General features: G+C 37.6%; 1 protein-coding gene across 2 annotated transcripts in view; it reads left to right on the forward strand.

The window, feature by feature from the left end:
- Positions 1–20177, forward strand: part of rptor (regulatory associated protein of MTOR, complex 1) — a 464636-nt gene extending 444459 nt beyond the window's left edge. For both annotated transcript variants that reach the window (XM_068058405.1, XM_068058406.1), the window contains 6 exons: positions 4895–5001; positions 8634–8761; positions 11506–11592; positions 12024–12140; positions 16278–16407; positions 19355–20177. In XM_068058405.1, coding sequence (XP_067914506.1) covers positions 4895–5001; positions 8634–8761; positions 11506–11592; positions 12024–12140; positions 16278–16407; positions 19355–19423 — 638 coding nt within the window. In that variant the 3' untranslated portion in view covers positions 19424–20177. The remainder of the gene's footprint in view (positions 1–4894; positions 5002–8633; positions 8762–11505; positions 11593–12023; positions 12141–16277; positions 16408–19354) is intronic.
- Positions 20178–20586: the final 409 nt, after the last annotated feature.

Here is a 20586-nt window from a genome sequence, read left to right on the forward strand (position 1 = left end):
TAAAGATTTTTTTTCTTAATAAAATGGTCTTAGCCCAAATGCTTATAAATTCAGTCAATGGACAAAAATAAATGTAATATTTTTCTCCTGTTCTTGGTCATTCTTCCTAATGAGCAGTAAAGAAAAACAGCTATAGCATTCATCCATGTGCATTGGAATGTTAAATATTTAAAATATAATACATTAAAATAGAAACATTTTCATACCTGTAAAGGGCATATCATGTTAAGATTGGACCAACATTAACTAAGAGATTTCCAGCGTCTGTAAACATATAGAATTGAAGGGAACATTGCTTTGCGGGAGACCCTCAATGAAAAATACCACCCCTATAATGCAGTTAATTAAAAAAAAAAGTCCTCCTGCTGGTGAGCTGAAATTACTAGTTTTCTTCACTCTGCAGTGCCCTGCTGGAGGTCTGCTCTGTTGAATCTGACAGCTGGACGAGAAACACTCTGTTGAAATTTGCAGCAGAGCCGTCACTGAGTGACATTTTTTTTCAAGAATGGAAAGCAGCATCCTTTCCATTTTTGTGATTACTGCAGATCTGAAGGAAACACGTCTTGAATGCTTATGTTTTATAAAGGAAATGTACATTTCTGGCATCTACCCAGGTCTTCTAATACTCTTAGGTTTCTGTTTTGCCTTTTTCATATTTTACCAAATGATGTAGGTGCAACAGATATTCCTGGTACAGAGCAAGCTTTTTGTTGGAAAATGCTACTTTGAGCAAGTTTAATAATTTAATAAAAGGCAAAACTGCTGAGAGGTACACTGGGGTTATATTGGATTGCATCAAATTTCTCTTTTAATTCTCACACTTATTTTCAAATCTCCCCATGACCTCCCCACCTCCCCTCTGGAACCTCCTCCATGTAACCTCCTCCAGCCTGTGCTCCTGTAATTCAGGCCTCTTGCACGTTCCCAATTTTGGTCACTCTGTCATTGGCAGCCGTGCTTTTAGCTGCTCAAGGCCCTAAAGTCTGGAATTCCCTCTTTAAATATCTCTGCCTCTATACCTCTCTATCCTCCTTTAAATCGTTCCTTAAAACCTTCCTCTTTGACTAAGCTATTGGTCACCTCTCCTAATATCGTCTATGTGGCTCAGTGTCAGATCTTGCTTGCCTTCACTCCTGTGAAGTGCCTGGGAATGTTTTGCTACATTAGAGGCACTATATAAATGTAAGTTGTTGTTGTAACTGTGCATTCATTTGGCAGCATAGACGCCTAGTTACCAACGTGAATGAAACACTGCTACATCTCAAGCTCCCCTGATTGGCTCAGTGACATTGTATTGAGGTGCACATACCAGGAATGTCTCGTGTTCAGTCCTTGGTCTGTCTGGATGAGCTGATCTCAACCAGGGCAACGTTTAGCACATTACAATTTATCTCAACCTGTGGGCACATGGAAGTGAAGAATCAGCTGGAATCTGTACTCCAGATCACTAACCAGTGACGTTTGCTAGAAGGTGCATCACTGTGACTGTTGACTGAAGAGAGGAGGGTCTCTGCTCTGATGCCACTCATGATCGAATAGCCAGCTGACGCACTTGGGCAAAGTACTAGAGGTCTGGTATAATATCTCTCTTTCCAGCAGACTCGAGCAAAAGGTACAAAGTTGGGGAATACCTTTATATTTTCCCATGATTTTGAAGGAGTCCAGGAACAACCTACCCAGACTAGAACTGGTTATGCTTACACCTCTGCAGCTTTTAGAAACAATAAATGCAGATGTTTATAGTGACTGTCACTATCTGATCATTGTTGTCTACTCTGGCTGAGTAATCAGGACGAGCTGACATATCCTTGACATACCCTGCTGTTTTAATGGAGCTAGCCAAGTGTCTTTCTCTGTGATCCATTTTATTCTGATAGCTAAATGAACAAGGAATATTATCAACCAAAGGAAAATTGTAGCCTCCCTTAAGTTATTAGTGCCATCAAGAAGATGCAGAGTAATGCATGACCTTATGGAAAATAAAACTTTAACTGTGTACCATTCTATATTTAGAGTGCTGTCTTTTTACTCAACTTGAGTTTGAGTATAGTGAAGACACCAAGAAGATATACATTCTTTGATTAAGATCTTTTCCCTTTTTTATTGCATTTTACATGTAATGGTTATTTAGTTGGAGAGTTAAGATGTATGTGCACTATGTACTCCAGAGCAAAGGTGAATTGTACATGACGGACATGAGCGCATTCTTATCAGCCAGCAGCACAAAACTGGCCCAGATTTAGCAGGATGGTGATCCATTCTCCAGAGCAGTCATTTATCATGTTGATCAGTGCAGTATAGATTAGGAAACCCTGTGGTGTTTGTGAAAGATATTTATTACATTCTAGTAAACAATCAGTATTCTGAATATAAAAACATTGTAACATTATAGTTTTTTAAAAAAACAAAGTGCTATAAATAAACAGTTCCATTCGCTTCTGAAAGGATAGGTTAGCATGTTGGATTTGGACTCTTGGTCAGAACTGCAAAATATACAATTACAAACAAAAAGGGAAAAGGATGAGAATGACTGTGATCAGTCGATTGGAAATCACCACAGAGATAGGAGCAGAAGCTCTTCAAAGCTGGCATTTCTGCAAGAGAAACAGCAGTGAAGCAAAACAGTCAAGATGATCTGGTTCAATAACACTTCTGTTTGTATGGAGTCAAAAAAAATAGACTAAATTAATATCTTGCCTGTTGGAGGTGATATAAAACATTTATTTAATATCATTATTTCCAAGCAAGCTAGTTTGATTTGAAATGCTGCAGGGAGGAGATAAATACCATTACCAAGTTTAGATATACCATTTTTGTAGTTACTTAGCTTAATATCCACAGAGTGCTGCTGTGGTGTTATATTCTGGCTATTACTCAATTACCTAACTGGAAATAGCATACCTTTTTGTTGAATAGCCATACTTAATTGCAAGTAGTCTTAACACAGGTATTCAGAGTCAAAAGCAATATGTTAAATGGCTCACTGGCTAGATAGATGAATCTGCAGAGGCAGTGTATCATGAATAGTGTAGGAGCTATGCTCTGGCATTCAAAACATTTTATTTTGTGTGGGTGGTTGGTAGTGCTGTATGAATTAATCAGTTACAACAGAGCTCATACTTCTCTCCGGGAGTACTACAGGGATTCCCCAGTCTTCAGTGCACTGCCTGCCCACACTCTGCATGCATCGTAAGTGCAATGCCCTAAGGATTTTTAAACACTGCATTTCTTTGGTACAGGGTTCTTTTTCATTTATATTTATTTTAAATACAGAATACCTGGGGTTCAGGACATTAATGTATTTATGTGGTATACCACAGCATGGGGAGCAAGGATACACTTCTCTTCTGCACTTATTCACTGGATGTCTTCCTCATTTCGTTCAAACTAAAATACCTTGCCTTTAGGAAAGAAAATTGGGACAAGTCAACCTTGTAAGCATTTCAGGAAAGGCCCATACAGATGCTTGGGAATAAATAACATGTTTACTCTCCTTGGGACTGATGCATATTATGTTGAGGGGGCAGAGGGTCTTCCAAGGAGACGGGAAAACCGGCTTTGAAACAAAAAGATGGGGGGGGTGGAGGAAAAGAAATGACAGCACAAAATTTGCATTGTGGAAAGCCAACAAAAGTTATTCATGGTAATGGAGCAGTTTAAAATGTATATATCAAGTTGGCTAATTTCAGGTAAGTGCTTTATTTGATTTATAATCTAATAAGTATTGATAACCAGGAGTTAATTGTGTTCAATATGTTCTTGATCTCGAACAGAGGGAACTTTGATGAAGTAGATAACGTCAACTAATTTTAAAATCATTTGAAATTAAGTACATGGTGTTCGTGAAAGATATTTATTCCATTCTAGTAAACAGTCAGTATTCTGAATATGTAGAAACATTGTAACATTATGGTTAAAAAAAACAAACCTAAAAGTACTATAAATAAACAGTTCCATCCGCTTCTGAAAGGATAGGTTAGCATGTTGGATTTGGACTCTTGGTCAGAACTGAAAAATATACAATTACAAACAAAAAGGGAAAAGGATGAGAATGGCTGATCAGTCGATTGAAAATCATCACAGAGATGGGAGCAGAAGCTCTTCAAAGCTGGCATTTCTGCAAGAGAAATGGCAGTGAAGCAAAACAGTCGAGATGGTCTGGTTCACTAACAATTTTGTGTGGAGTTTTTAAAAAAAAATAGACTAAATTAATATCTTGCCTGTTGGAGGTGATATAAAACATTTATTTCATATTATTTCCAAGCAAGCTACTTTGATTTGAAATGCTGCAGGGAGGAGATAAATACCATTAGCAAGTTTAGAAATGGAAGGCAAAAACTAACAGAATTCTCATGCACTTATTCATTTGTTTCAATGGCATCCATCATATTTTTGGAGCAAGGAAATGGACAGTAGTGTAAAGAAATGCCATGAACCCAATTCACTGAAGAACAACTTGAGTTGTGAAATGCATATGTCAGTAACTTTTTGTTTCAGTTGTGTAATGAATTATTTGCCTTACCACATGTAGGAAGATATTACACATCAGTGCAGGTGGAACGAGAGCCCAGGAAAATTGATGTTTTCATTTTTTTTTTAAAGTGAAGAATTGGGTTTGCTCTGAAATATATATATTTATCTTAAAATCATTTTTAAGCAGAGGTTGCGTTATTAATTAAATGGTTATTACATTTTCATTAAAAGATCGCGTGCTTATGAATTTCAAATCTTCAGTCAGAATTTATGGAACACCACATTTAAACACTAGAATGTTAACACCAGAACTTGACTCTGTTTAGGAGTTGCCGGCTGAAAAAAATGGGTTGTAATACAGTCTAAACTTCATCGCAGTTTGTGCGCTGTTAATCTGGTGATGGATCTGCTTTCTTTTCAGGTGCTGGGATGGTTGTGGACTGGGAACAGGAGACTGGTCTCTTAATGACTTCAGGAGATGTTCGCATTATTCGTATCTGGGACACGGACAGAGAGATAAAAGTACAGGTAAAAACTATGCTCAGTCTAATCTTGAATTCTAAATTGATGGATGATGGTACTGTATGAGGAAGTACTATCCATGTGATGCATCTACCCCACATGTGTATCCACAGCTTGCTTTCTTAGATTTCTGCTCTTCCAGAGAAGTCCTTATTTGATGTGGTGTTCCATAAGAGTCCAAGAGATTGATGTTCCATCCAATCAGGAGTGCAGCAGATGCCCAACAAAAAGCATCTTCAAAAGCATCAATAAAAAGGATCTTCAAAAAACATTTTCATTAGGGACTTAAGTTGTTGCTTAAGATGCTCAATTTTCAGACTGGTTAGGGTAGCCTTTGTTCCTGATCAGAATACGTGTACATGCTTCAAAGGCATCTGTACAGGCAAGATTCTGAGAACCCTGCACTCCACATCAACAGAATGCATTAGCTTCTTTTCCATATGGATAGTCTTCTGGTAAATCCTTTGACTCTAGATTCTGTAGCAGAAAGATGCATTTAGCATGAAACTATATGGGATATAGATGGTCAAAAAAAGTTTAATTTTTCATAATGTATGGCAGAACGATAAAGTTTGATAACACGACTCAAGTTCTGAAACCTTAACTTTCTGAAACCGAATCCTTGCTTCACTTTACAAAAATCAGGGAGCAGATCTTGAGTTACAGCATGTTAGCATGCTGGGAATTGTATTTAATATGTGAGGGCAAATGTTTCTGGGCATGAAGCTCTGGGTTAATTTGGTATTCTTGAGATTATAATTGTGATCTCCCACATCTCAAAAATATTTAAATTGCTTGAGATTCCCCTAGTTTATCAGTATTGTAATCTTCTCTTTGTAGCTGTTTTTCCCATTGTATATATTGATTTCACCTTTGTTCTTGGGGCACTTTTGATTTCAAAGATGCAGATTCCTATTGCTTACTGTAGTTTCTACTGATAAAACATGCAAAAAATATTTTGTGGCCTAGTAAATATATTGATGCATGGCTTTACTTCATAAACCTATGGCAATAGATCAAGTCCACAGTCTGCACGTCCCTCATTCTAACAGCCAGTGGTCTTGAATGTCTTGGCAAGCAGAAGGAAAAATGATTTAAAGCCACAATAGTTTTCAGCTGCTGGTCTGTTAGATCGTGATTTAATGCTATAATTGGTGCCCTGGTTGGAATTAATCAAAGCACATATGGAGCAGTTTGCTCAAATGTCTTAACATCAGTTCCTGCCTGATGTAAACACCTTCAGTTCTTTCTGTTGTTTTACAGCTACCAGTTATGATGAGCCTTTAAAACAATGGTTTGGTCTCAACTGGAATATTGTGTCCAATTCTGGGTACCACAAGTATGTGAAGTCTTTAGAGAGGGTGCAGAAAAGATTTTAGACAATGGTTCCGGGGATGAGGGACTTCAGTTATGTAGATAGATTGGAGAAGTTGGGATTGTTCTCCTTGGAGAAGAAAAGGTTAAGAGGAGAATTGATAGAGGTGTTCAAAATCATGAGTGTTTAGACAGTAGAGAAATTGTTCCCAGTGATGGAAGGATCAAGAACTGGAGGACAAAGATTTAAGATGATTGGCAAAAGAACCAATGGTGCCATAAGGAAGAATTTTTTTTACACAGTAAGTGGCGAGGATCTGGAATGCACTGCCTGAGAGTGTAATGGAGGCAGATTCAATCACGGCTTTCAAAAGGAAATTGCATAAGTTCCTGAAGAGAAAAATTTGCAGGGCTACGGGGATGGGGCAGGGGAGTGAAACTAGCAAAATTGCCCTTGCAGAGAGCCAACACAGACTCAACAGGCTGAGTGGCCTACTTCGGTGCTGTAACCATTCTGATTCTAGCAAGATATATGAAAACTAAAATATTACTCGAGTTGTCTTGATGCAAAGTGTCATGTTATCGTTCACATTTCCTTTGTAATGGATGGTCTGCTAAAAGGTTAGAGATAACAGCAACACAATCCTAAATTTTAGTTGGGCAGTGTTTGCAGATTGGTTTTCCTTCATCAGACAACTTTAATCACTGGCTTGGGTATGTCTACAACATGCTTGACCTGGAACCACAGCAAAACTGATAACCCACTTAATGGAAGTGGCATAATTATCATTTTTGCCCCTCATCTCTGAAACCCATGTATTCTGTTTTTGCTAATATGTATAAGATTTTGGTAACTGCTGCACCATACAGATTTGGTCAGTGAGTTTGTCTCAGATTATTTAATTGTTAGTTCATTACAATTTTCGTTGGGCCAGAATGGTCAAATGTTGCAAGGTCCCTCTCCTGTCGCATGATATAATTTTATACAAGGTTTTGTTTTCACAGACTCAAACACCAATCCAGTATGCCAATGTTTGGCCTATTGGGAGCTCAAAGATGTTAAATTTTACAACAGAGTGAAATGAGGTTCACTGTCAATTGATTTATTCTGATGGTATCGCAGATGAATTCTTCTGTTTGTTCATATCACCCTCATTTGATGGGAGCAAAAGCTTTAGAATATATTTCAACCAAGGTTACTTTTTATATGCACCAAGTATAATACACAACAACATCAATGCTTTCTTCATTTTATGTTTGCTGCAAAATTGCCTGTAAAGTGAGTTTGAGGAAGCTTTGGGTACTTAAGCAAATTTTTTCATGCCTGGCTGAATAGCTAAACCTACTGCAGGCAAGAAATTGAAGTCTCGTCCTTGTATCCAAAATATAAAATGAAAGTTAAAATTTGGGGCTATTGATACTGATAAAAGGATCAATTTGCTTCTTTCATACCAGGCAGTGAAGATCAATATTTTTAATCCAACTTCAGATTCACTTACATTCAGAAGTATAGAACATTTTATAATTGCCAAAGATTCTTAATTCAGGTGTGAAAATCTTTTTAAGGCTGAATCATTGATATCCTCAAGTATGTGTTCAAACCTTCTCCAGAACAAACGAAAGTATGTACTTGAATTTATATATTGCCTTTCACAACCTCAGGACATTCTAAAGAGTTTTGCAACCAATGGAGTACTTTTGAAATGCCGTGTTCTGGTGTGCATTGTTTGTCAGTTAATGAGCAGCTGCTATTGTCTGAACATGGTGTGGATATCCTCTCCTGTTCTACATCCTGCTCTTGATCCTTCCTTGACTCAACTTAAGAGTTGAGTACGATCAGGTCTTAATAATTCTAATGTTTGTGTTTCTTTTCTCTCTACAATTAAGGATTTACACTTGTTTTTGTTTCTGAATTAAGTAATAAACTGGTATCCAATCACCTGCCAATACCTAGAGTATGTACCACAGTACAGCGATTCCACAAAAGTCAATTGCCACATTATCCTTTCAACAGTAGGGGTTTTCTGAGTTTAGTCCTATTGAAGGAAAGGATTACCTCCAGTGTCATGGACAACATTCCTCCCTCGTCCAGTATTATTAAATAAAGATTAACTGGTCATTTGCTATTTGTGGAACTTTGCTGTGTACAAATTATCAGCCACTTTTAATTCTGGAATAAGAGTGACCACATTTCAAAATAATTAATTGCCTGTGGAATTTCTTGAGAATGTGAAAGGCTGTATGTAAATAGAAGTTCTTTCTGCCTTCTATTTGGTGTCAGCATTATCCTTTTTTAATATCTTTTTTTTTGGTTGGTTTTATAGGATATTCCAACTGGGGCAGACAGTTGTGTGACAAGTCTTTCCTGTGATTCTAATCGTTCCCTAATCGTAGGTGGTCTTGGTGATGGCTCAGTTCGTATCTACGATAGGAGAATGGCTCCTAATGAATGGTAGGTTTCAGCAGCATTTTTTTTAATCTTCCAGTCACATGGTGCAGCAAAGCTGAGTATTTGGATTGACTTACTGCGTTGCCACTGATGCCAGTAGAGCCATAGCATGGTGCTGGCTGCTGTGGGAGTTGCTCAGCAATATGTTTGTCTGGTTTTCTTGTGGCTGGGACCTTGTCTGCTGTAGAAATTTATATTGCAATATAAACACAGCATCTATCAGCTTTACCTACATGAAATTTTACCCCATGATTTCGGGGACCAGTATTACTTTTCTCAAGTTTTCCTTTTTGTTTTAAATTTTCCGAAACTTTAAAGAACATGGATTGATTCTGTTGCTGATTTGATCTAAAAATTAGCTGCTTCTGTTTGATAAATTGAGTCAATCTTGTTAGGATTCAGCCATATTCTGACGTCTAGGGAAAGAAGGTTCCTATGGGAGAATTCCTTTGATAGGAAGGTCTTTATTGTGTTTTAGATTTAATGTGATTTGAAATATTTTATGTTACCTGTCAAAGCTAGAAATGAGTTTCCAATCTTCTATTGTTTAGTTTTAAGTTACCCAACTGCATACATTATTTTAAAATCTATTTTATATACCCTATACAGTATTTACTTTTTTATCTTTATTCTGTTGGATAAATCGCATTTAGTACAATTTCAGGAGTTTGTTTCAAAAAGGAGGTGGAGGAACGCAGCTAGCTTTAGGAGAAGTTACAGAGCCCAGCTGTGTGGACAAAATGGAATTGAAAGCAGTTGGTGGTAATTGAGGCAGAATGATTAAACTTGTTCAGCTCTATACAGCTCTACCCTAGCCAGTTGTGTCACAAAATAATCCGCACTTGTTTAAACAAAAAAGGTCAATCATAATTCTTAAGATGTGAAATCTCTTATATATCTTCAGGACTTCACAGAACACTTCACACCCAATTAGTTGTTTGAAGTATTGTTATGACCGAGGCGGGAGGAGTGCACTGTTTATTCTAGTCCCACTTCTCCAACAGGTCACAGCACATATATACTCTGTTTTTCCCAGAATAGAACACACTAACCAGGTTTCTTTAATGAACAACAAAATTATCAGTTTATTATAGAAGTCTTAACTCGTAATGAAGTAAAGCATAAACGCATAGATTTAAATTTTTAAAGTCCCCTTTTTACCTTAGCCCCTCACACTCATGCACATACACCAGTTAACCGGAAAAATAAAAGGGATTTTTTAAATTCAGAGCTCTGTTACAGACAAAAAAAAAAACACTTGGGCTAATGACTTGCTCATTTTTGAAGAAAACAGCAGATGAGATACGTTGTTCCAAAACTGGCAAACAGTCTAACCTCTGGGTACACGTGGACAGGTCATTGGGATCTTTTAAAACAGTTCTTTTCGGGCGGTGTTGAGAAGTAATTTAGCAGGCTTTCTTCAAAGACAGGGGACAAGATGAATTGATACAGTGGACTTCTCAGGGTCTTTAGAGATGTTGGAAAGCGAGATGGGTTGTGGTCTTCTCTCCTTCCTTCATTTCTTCAGCAGGCTAATTTTATCAGCCACTCACTCCAGAACGTAAAACACACTGACTGTAACCAAAAGCTTGCAAGATTTCTCCCCTCCCAGGTGTGCTCTGCTGCTTCCTGGCTTGTCCTATCTGGGCGAGTGACTGACATCTCTGCCCATCTCTTCCCCTGTTACTAGGGTTTCTGTCCTATTTTTAATGAGTCATGTGACAACCAGTATACGTTGTTGCCTAACTCGTTCTTTCAGCGCCGCTTTGATTAAAAATTGACCCGCATTTATCCAGTTTGACTATGAATTCCTCAAAAAATATTTTAACAAAAAAAATCAGAATTACTTCCATAACAGTATGGTGACTGCTGTTATGTAGGCAAACACAACGGCCAATTTATGCACAACAAGGATGAGATTAATGAGCAATTAATCTGTTCCGGTGATGTTGGTTGGCCAGCAGACTGACAGATTTCCACTGCTCCTCTTTGGATAGTATCATGGTATCATTTCAGTCCACAGATAGAGCCTCAGCTTAACATCAGAAAGCCAGCACCTGTGACAATGCACATTCCTTCAGTACTGCACTGGTCAGCCTATCAAGGCCGTGAGCTGAAAGAGGCATTGAGACAGGCTATTGTTATGGTAGTGATGAGTCAAAATTATACTTTTAATATCCAGATGTTGCAGGTTTCAATAAATTTTTAATTTTCTCTAGAAATTGATCGAAGGTTATATTAGAATTTCATTATCCCACTAACTTGATTTTCTAAGTTTTCTTTTCAAACAGCTGCAACTGAATAGTAGTAGATTCCAGCACTATCCTTTCACTCTGATCGAAATTAGAAGGCAGCATAGGAATGGGCCCCTTTGTAGGAGTGTTAAATGAAAATGATTTGCCTGAAATTTCATTCCAGTTCCTGTTAGGCACAATTCCACAACGCAGCAGCGCTAAATTATTAGATTCTCTGGCATGCCATAGGATGGGAGATGGAAATATCACCCTGGCTCAGAAAGGATAAAGTTAAGTTTAAGGTGCATCTTGGAGACATTTAATGGGAGCTAGATCCTGCATCTAAGCCGTGTCAAACCTGATCTGAGAATAATTAATGCTAACACTGGATGCTAAAAGTGGAAGGTGTTGCAGTCATTAACATTGAAATTGTTTCCACCCTTGATGAGTACAGTATTTTCCTTTGCTGTAAGGTGGAATTCCACTCTAGTTGATGTGGCTTTTGTTTTACAGCCGTGTAGTGACTTACAGGGAACATGCTGCATGGGTGGTAAAAACCTACCTACAAAAGTCTCCTGAAGGCAATATCATCACTGTGAGGTAAGACAGAATTGGTATTGTTATACTGTTTATTTAGAGTTGAATTAACTATTTGAACTGTTAAGGTACATTATGTGTATATAAATTGCATTTATAATGGGTTTTGTGTTTGTAAATTAGTGTGAATTATTGAGTTTGACACAAGGCTGGTCAGATATTAAAGATATGTTCAGTTTTTTTAATTGGCATATTCATCAGGGAGGTGAGATCTTTACTTTTTAATTTAATTTTGCTACAACACAGTGTTTCACTGAACACTGTCCTATCACAGAAGTTCATTTATAAATCAATTATTGAGTAGTAAAGTTAGTGAAATATTAACGGTGTTCCAGTTACACTTTCTTATCAACAGTTATATGTTACTTTTCTTGTATGTAGTCTTAGAGTAATTTGTGCCAACTTAATGTGTTCTCCCCTGTTCATTTATTAAGTGTAAATGGAGATGTGCGGTTCTTTGACCCACGGATGCCTGAGTCAGTGAATGTAATTCAAACTGTAAAAGGACTGACGGCACTGGACTTTCACCCCCAGGCTAATCTGTTTGCTTGGTAAGTGAATTCAAATGGTCAGCACGGCAAATATTATTTTCATGTTTATACCAGGAGAATTGACAGTGTTGGAGTTTTATCCACTTTGCATCCATGGAGAATAAATATTCATAGACCATGATAGTGTTAGCTGTATTTCTGACCTAACCTCAAATTACCTTGACTGCACAGCCCAAGTCCATAATCTGATATTTCTGCTCTCAGTGCTTCTATTCATAATCATAAGTCTCATTACTGACCAGTCAAGCAGAACAGTATTTTGTGAGGAGTGAATGCTAGTGTGATCTAAAGCACTGTCTTTTCATGTGGGAGCTGAGTTTCAACCCTCGTGTAACAAAATGCAAATCATTCTCGGCTAACTGAGTTGTACATGTCGGGCAATTTCAACCCGTTTTCTTCCGCTCTTCCCACAATTTGGCAATCTTACTCAAGCCATTAAGGATGACCCTTTAGGACATGAAGAAAATCTCTCACTGTATACTCTTAGGCTTTTTAAATATGTCTTCCCATCCATGCTATAGCTTTCCTGGATGTAATTGATGCCTAAGTGTCCAAACTTGGAGGTGTTTGATTCCATAGTACTGAAATCTCTCACCATGAGTACAGAATCCACTAGAAAGATAAATTTGATCAAATGGACTTTTATGTGTGTGGCTGTGTACAGAAGGCAGGGTTGGACTTGCCAGATCTCCATCCTTGTTGGGCCCTTTGTAGTTTTGAGTTGCATGTTTGTGAACTTTATTTCCAACCGTTAGATGACAATTTTTAAGTCCACTTTATCTTCAGAAATCACGATAGAGAAATCTCAGCCTTCCCCAGTTGCTCAGGGACCCAAGTGCAATAAGATTTGGATAAGCAACAGCTAATTTTCAGTGTTCCATCCTTTTTAATTGAAAAGTTGAGCAAAGAACTGCTGTTTTTTCTAACTTTACTAAAGTTGCTGAAATCATCTGATTTTATTAGCACGAACTGTTCAACCAAATGCACACGTAAATTCACAGATTCATTCATTTAAAATAGAGCCAATGCTAGACACTGAAGGCATTTTGTAATGTCAGTTGCATTTAAAATTGACTTTAGCTTTTAGAAGAAAACCAGAATATTCTTAAAACTTGTCCTTTTGTGCATTTTTAAATATTCAACTGAGAAAATAAAATCTAATTTAATAAATGGTGCTAATATAAAAATCGCTATTCTTCACACAATCATGGACTCATTCTGCAAATAAGGCCCATTGAGCCTATGCTGACCCAATTAGTCTCACTCCCTCATCTTTCCAAAAATCCCTGCAAATAAATGTTCCCCTTCAAGTATCTATTTAATTCCCTTTTGGAAATTATTACTGAATCTGCTTCCACCACCCTTTCAAGCAATGTATTCCAAATCATCATAACTTGCTGCATACAAAAAAGTTCTCTTCATCTCCCCTCTGGTTCTTTTGCAAATTACCTTTATATCTGTGTCCTCTGGTTACCAACTCTCCGGCCACCGGAAATAGTTTCTCATTTAATCTAACAAAACCCTTTATGCTTTTGAACACCTCTGTTAAATCTCCCCTTAACCTTCACTGTTTAAAGAGAACTATTCTAGCTTCTCCAGTGTCTCCACAAAACTGAAGTCCCACATCCTTGATACTGTTCTAGTAAATCTCCTCTACACTCTCTCTAAAGTTGTGACATCCTCCCTAAAGTGTGGTGCCCAGAATTGGGCACAGTACTCCGGTTGAGGCCTAACCAGTGATTTATAAACATTTAGCATAGCTTCCTCGTTTTTGTACTCTATACCTCTGTTTATAAAGCCAAGGATCCTGTATACTTTTTTTAACAGCTTTCTCAACTTGTCCTTCCACCTTCAAAGGTCTCTTTGATCCTTCACCCCCTTTAAAATCGCACCATTTAGTATATATTGCTATCCTCATTTTTCCTACAAAATGCATCACTTCACACTTCTCCGCATTAAATGTCATCTGCCATCAGTCTGTCCATTTCCCCAGTCTATCTACGTCCTCCTAAATGCTGTTACTACCTTCCTCACTGTTTACTGCATTTGTGAGTTCTGTATAATCTAAAATCTTTGCAATAATGCCCTGTATATCCGAGTTCAAATCATTAATATATATCAAAAAGAGCAGTGGTCCTAATACCGACCCCTGGGAGACGCAACTGTCTACTTCCCTCCAGTCTGAAAAACAACACTTCACCATGACACTCTGTTTCTGTCCCTTAGCCAATTTTGTATCTATGTTGCCACTGCCCCTTTAATCCCCTGGACTTCAATTTTGCGAATAAATCTATTGTGTGGTACTTTATTAAACGCCTTTTGAAAGTCCATTACCTTCATCAGTCCACTCTATTACATTAAAGAGCTCAATCAACTTAGTCAAACATGCTTTACCTTTAACAAATCGATGCTGGTTGTTATTTATTAGCCTATATTTTTCCAAATGGCAATTCATTTTGTCCAGAATTTTGACGGCACAACAGGGGCCCCGATAATAAGCCCAAAAGCTGGAGGCAACCCTGCCTCAGCTGATTGTGGGACCCACGAGTGCATTTTTTGGCTGTTCAGCAACTAATTAGTTGCCGTTGGGGCTCCCGTCCCTTTAAAGCATTCCGTTGCTCATTTACTGTTTTACCTGACAATCTTTGATTCCAGTTGGCTGAGCCTGGTCTGTTTTCAACGCAAATGAAAATAGCCACCTTCCAGTTGAGTATTTTCATGTTTGTTTCTTGTCCTTTTCTATTTCTATAACTAATCTAAACCTAATATTGTGATATTGTAAACCTAATGATTTTTGACTTTGCTTATGTCATTCCCATAGTAACCTTGATCGTTTCTTTGCTCATACTGACGGCAGTAATCCCTAAACAGTAAACAAACTTAAAAGCATGAAACACATCCAACATATCTGCATACAGTTTCCTATGCATGGTTATCCTAAAATGACATGATACCATGGGAATTCACCTTTAAAATGTGACACTTTTATGACAAACATCATGCAATCTCTGTCACAAGGTAGAGAGGGGTCCGTAAGGAAGACCAAAAAGCTCAAAACTGTTCAAATACACAATGAAGCATCAACAACTTTAACACCAAGTTAGAGGTTATCTTCTTTCCAAAATTAGTGAAGGAAAACTAGCCAAGTAGGATGGAGAAGTGACAGCACCAAAGTTATGTTTTTCCCTCGGGATTAATACTGTAACTGAATCAATATCTACTTCAAAGATGTTTTTATGTGCAAAACCAGATCTCATTTAAGGAAAAAACAAAAAACCTGTCCTGCTAGTCATGCTTCACTTAACACAATTTAAGTTTGTCATGTGTGGTAGTAAATACTGTTGAGTTGTAAGCATAGAATTTTTACTTAAATGTATCTTGATTCAAGGGTGCTTGATTTTATGAAGTATAGTTAGCGCATACATCCTACAGATGCTGCTGTTAACATTCATCATACTAAGTTGAATCTTTTAAATACAGTAACTTTTCAAGATAGTGTAGTTGAAACAATTTCTGAGAATTAGTGAACACTATTGCAGTCATTAATCACCGAGCTAGTCTACAAGGATGGTGCTATTTCTAATCTCCTTTTTATTGTCTTAAATTTCATATGTCTATTGCATGATTTGGGTACATCTCTTCAGATGTGTCTTCCTTCTAGACAACTCACCATATAGTACATCCTCCATCTTGGAGAGCAGCCATTATTTGGATCACTGCCATTGTTAATGCACTTCTGTGTCAGATAGCAGAGTGACCAATGCTTTGAGAGGGGGGTGGGGAAGGAATGAAAGCTGATGTGAGTCAGGCAATGTCAGATTTCCAGTTTGAGGTGAGATTCAATCTGACAATTCAGTTAATAAACCAAAGACAATGCTTTTAGTAACATTCCCAGGACTTGAACATAAGCCCTTAAGAATATTTCTGCTTGAGAGTCAAGTGCCTAAGCTATTAGGCCAGCTGTTTTACATTTTCTTGGTTAAAGTTGAATAAATTAATCATTTCATGTTAATACTGTTACCAATATACTGTCATTTAACAGCAAGGTTATGTGTCGTGGGAGGACGTGTGTTCAATGTTTTACCACCCAAAAAGTTGTGAATAATAGCTAATAGTAATCGCTTCTTGATCTTTCAGTGGCTCCATGAACCAGTTCATAGCTGTATATAATGCAAGTGGGGATGTGATAAGCAATATTAAATACTATGATGGATTTATGGGGCAAAGGATTGGCGCCATTAGCTGCCTGGCTTTCCACCCATATTGGGTAAGTAACATTTCAGAACTTTTCAATCTGTGCAGTTCCTGTTCCATTGTCCTTTTAACATCTGTATTGGTGTGCATAACATTACATGGCATAGACACGAGGAAGATTACAGTTGCCACCACTGTGCACAGCAGTAGTTCTGTCTATTCTGTCTCGGTCTGATGGATAAGTAACTAGGCAAAGGACCATCTTTCTGTATAAACAATTCTCAACAGCTCCTGAGAAGTTGTTAGTTGATTTTCTTAAATTACTCATTTGTTTTTCTCGCCTCAGAAAATGCTGGAGATACTGCAGACAAGTTTTACTAAGTGAATGGTCCCCCTGAAATATGCAGGATTTCCAATTCTTTCAATTCTGTCAGTGTGGTTATCTTTTTACAGGAAGAATTCTGGATAGATATTGTCTCAGAACTGGACTTAACAAAGCTTAATTCAATCCCAATATTAGTAGAATCAAAGAAAATATTCTTAGGTTGTGCTGTTGTGAATACGTTAGTAGGCACTAGCTAGCGCTTTCGCATGCAGATTTGTTCTTGGACTTGCTTGTGGGTAGAACTAAAGAGTCAAGACCAATTTAAGATAGACCTCATTGTTATTTGAAGCCTACTTTTTAAACAAAAGGCTTCCTACTATGTAGATGGTGGCAGTGGCTTATTACTGTAAGCCACTGCAGAGACCAGTGTCTATTCCAGCTAAACTGTGCATTATTATCCAGAAAAACAAATGTTCAGACAAGTATAGGAAGGCTTGGCATTTTGTTTTCAATAAGAACTTTTCAAGCTGCTCATACATTAGAAATCTTCCCAAGGTACAGTGAAATATTAAAGCCTGAAAATTACATCGATATTATCCTTCAAAGAGTTAATGAATTTGTATCGAAGCCATCTGTCTGGGTGTCACCAAGTGGGAAAATTTGAGAACTGTTCCACTTAATATCCTCAATATCCCTAAATTCTTTGTTTTAGACAAGTCAAATTGCAGAGAAATTTGTTCAGTAGAATAGAATCATAAAAGTTTATGGCACAGAAAGTGGCCACTTGGCCCATGTGTCTGCGCCAGCTGACAAAGAAAAAGAGCCACCCAGCCAAATCCCACTTTCCAGCATTTGGTCCGTAACCCTGTAGGTTACAGCACTTCAGGTGCACATCCAGACACCTTTTAAATGAGATGAGGGTTTCTGTCTCTACCACTCTTTTTCAGGCAGTGAGTTCCAGACCCCCACCACCCTCAGTGAAAAAATCTTTCCTCATCTCCCCTCTAAACCTTCTATCAATCACTTTAAATCTATGCCCCCCAGTCACTGACCCCTTTGCTAAAGTAACTAGGCCTTTCCCATCCTCTCTATCCAGGCCCCTCACAATTTTGTACATCTCAATCAAATCTCCCATCAGCCTCCTCTGTTCCAAGGAGAACAACCTCAGCCTATCCAATCTTTCCTCATAGCTGCAATTTTCCAGTCCTGGCAACATCCTCGTAAATCTCCTCTGTACCCTCTCTCGTGCAATTACATCCTTTCTGTAATGAGGTTTTCCTAATTTCCTATCCACTTTCTGTACTTCTGTTGGCTTTCTATAGTATTGAGTTCTGGGTGTCTGACGTGAGCTTTCCTTTTCTGCCTTAACATACCCTGTAGGCTCCTTGACAACCACGGGGCTCTAGATTTGGCCGTCTCACCCTTTCTCTTTGTGGGAGCATGTTTACTCTGAACCCCCTGAATCCTCCCTTTGAATGCCTTCCAACTGTTCTGACACTGATTTACCTTCAAGTAGCTGTTTCCAGTCTACTTTTGCTAAATCACTTCTCAGCTTAGTAAAATTGGCCATACTCTAATTTAGAACTTTAACTCCACTTTTATTTCTGTCCTTTTCCATAATTATGTTAAAACTGACTGAATTATGATCACTACCACCAAAATGCTCTCCCACTGCCACTCCTTCCACCTGCCCTATTTTAAACACTTGCATGATAATTTTGTGCAATATCATTCCCAGACTTTAGTTTGATGTAGTATTAGAGCAGTTCCTCTTTGTGGCTGTCAAATGACCATTACCCCTTCCACATTCAGTTTCTTCCACAAACCATAGAGGTAACATTTTAAAATCGTTTTATATATTACAAACAAAATAACAATGCATACAAGTGATTTTAAAGCAGTTACACTTCCTGTCATTCTGGTAACATTCAGAAACCAGCAAGCTTTTGGTGTGGTAGTTTCATGTTACTCTTTCTCCAGCCAATGCCAACTTACTCCCCAGTTCTGGCAATGCACAAAACAAAGCAGCTTTCTAGTAACATCAAAACTACCTTTGTCTCTAAACTTTCATTGTTTCTTTTTGTGTTTCCCTGCTGTTCATGACCCTTCCGAGCCCTGGTGCACATTTCATCTTGCCCCATCCATTCCCTTTTCTCATTCCCTTTTACAGTGAATTTGCTGTGGTTTAAGATTGTAGCTACTCAAGGCAATTGAAAAGTACTCAATTTCAAGAAAAAAACCTCTAATGGCAAGTAAGAACATTGAAACACTTGAATCCTTTCATGTTGCCTTCGAACACACTGCTGGTTTGTAATGTCCTTTATGCAACGTGTTCACAGGTTAGCTCACTGTCCTCGGCTTTCTAAGGCCATAGTGTGTGGACGTAGTGATTTTTTTTTTTCTAAAGGATAAGCAATTAATAAACAATATTATTCATCCCAAAGGTCCTGCAGTTCATTAAAAGCAATGTTGTGATAAAATTCTGCGAGCAAATTATCACCGTTCTTAACTGTAAGCATAATTGCTATCCACATTTAATTTCTATTCTGCTGTCTGTGTAATGGACATAATAAACTAGGGTAGGTCTTCAGAGTGTAATTGTTTCTTGGTATTGATCATTACTTCATACTGGTGCCAAACCTTTTCTAGCATTCTAATTTAACAGTCCCTGATTATTTTGTGTTTCTCTTGACAGCCTCACTTAGCAGTTGGAAGCAACGACTACTACATGTCTATATATTCAGCAGAGAAACGAATCAGATAACAATGAATCACACAGCCCTGCTTGTCCACTTTACGGAATTTGTGATTGCATATACAGATGCTGTATATTACTTCTAATGTACATATCGAATTATTTACTTGAATGTCTGGAGACAGCTGCTGCAAGTCATGACTTGAACAACTTTTCCATTATATATTTCAGCTACTGTAGGACAATTAACTGCAACGGCCGTGGTATGTCCTGTTGTAAGAACATGGCTGCCAAGCTTTTTTGAAGACTTGTCTAGACCTTACACTTTTATTTCCTTTGTGAATTAGATTTTAGCATTCAAATTAATATAATTTACCCACTAGTGACTGCCTAAGAATGTTGTAATAACTGTGCATACATTACAAATCCTATCAGCTCCCTCAGTAGACAAGTCTTATGAAAAAGACTGATAAAGCTGATGGCTCACCCACCATATTAAAATGCTAGTAGCTGCTCTGAAGGACTATTAAAAAGTTCACATCTTTTAATGTGTTACTTTTCTGAGCATTATTTTACCCATAAACTGTAGCAGTTCACAAAAAAACAAATCATGATATTCTGAAATATTGTACAGACTGTTCTTTCCAATTTGTTTATTTTTCCTTTTGTGATTTAATTTTACAAAATAATTGCTGATTATAATAAACTCAAATCAAACTCGTACAAATAACCAATGATGGGAAAGGGGAGACCTGAGCAGAACCTGAGTGATACACTCTTATCTGTTGAATGTAAATAAAACTATTAAAGGAACTGGAAACTGGCCTGTGAATGTTATTCTAGTGGTGTTTGATGCATCCAATCTTCAGACTGATAAGCCAGTTCGAAGTTTGAACGTTGAGAGTTGTCTAATATTGTTGTTTGTTTGTCTTTATTTTTTAATGTAAACCTGATGCAGCATGCATATTATGATCTGACATTTATAAATCTATGTAGTGAAGTACAGTATTTTATTATGTACATTACAGATTGAAAACAACATTGACTTTTTAAACCTAGGCAGTAATACACTAGTAAAGTTGAACACAGACTAATTAAACTCAGCTCACAGTAAAGTAAAATTGATTTTTTCTTTTATGCTTATAAATCAGTTTACCATACAGAGAAAAATTTTAGTTTTCATGTTGCTGCCCCTTTTATCTTGGCCTTTGATGCTACACAAGTTGAGAGGT

The sequence above is a fragment of the Heterodontus francisci genome, chromosome 26 (genome assembly GCF_036365525.1).
Source record: "Heterodontus francisci isolate sHetFra1 chromosome 26, sHetFra1.hap1, whole genome shotgun sequence".
NCBI lineage: Eukaryota > Metazoa > Chordata > Chondrichthyes > Heterodontiformes > Heterodontidae > Heterodontus > Heterodontus francisci.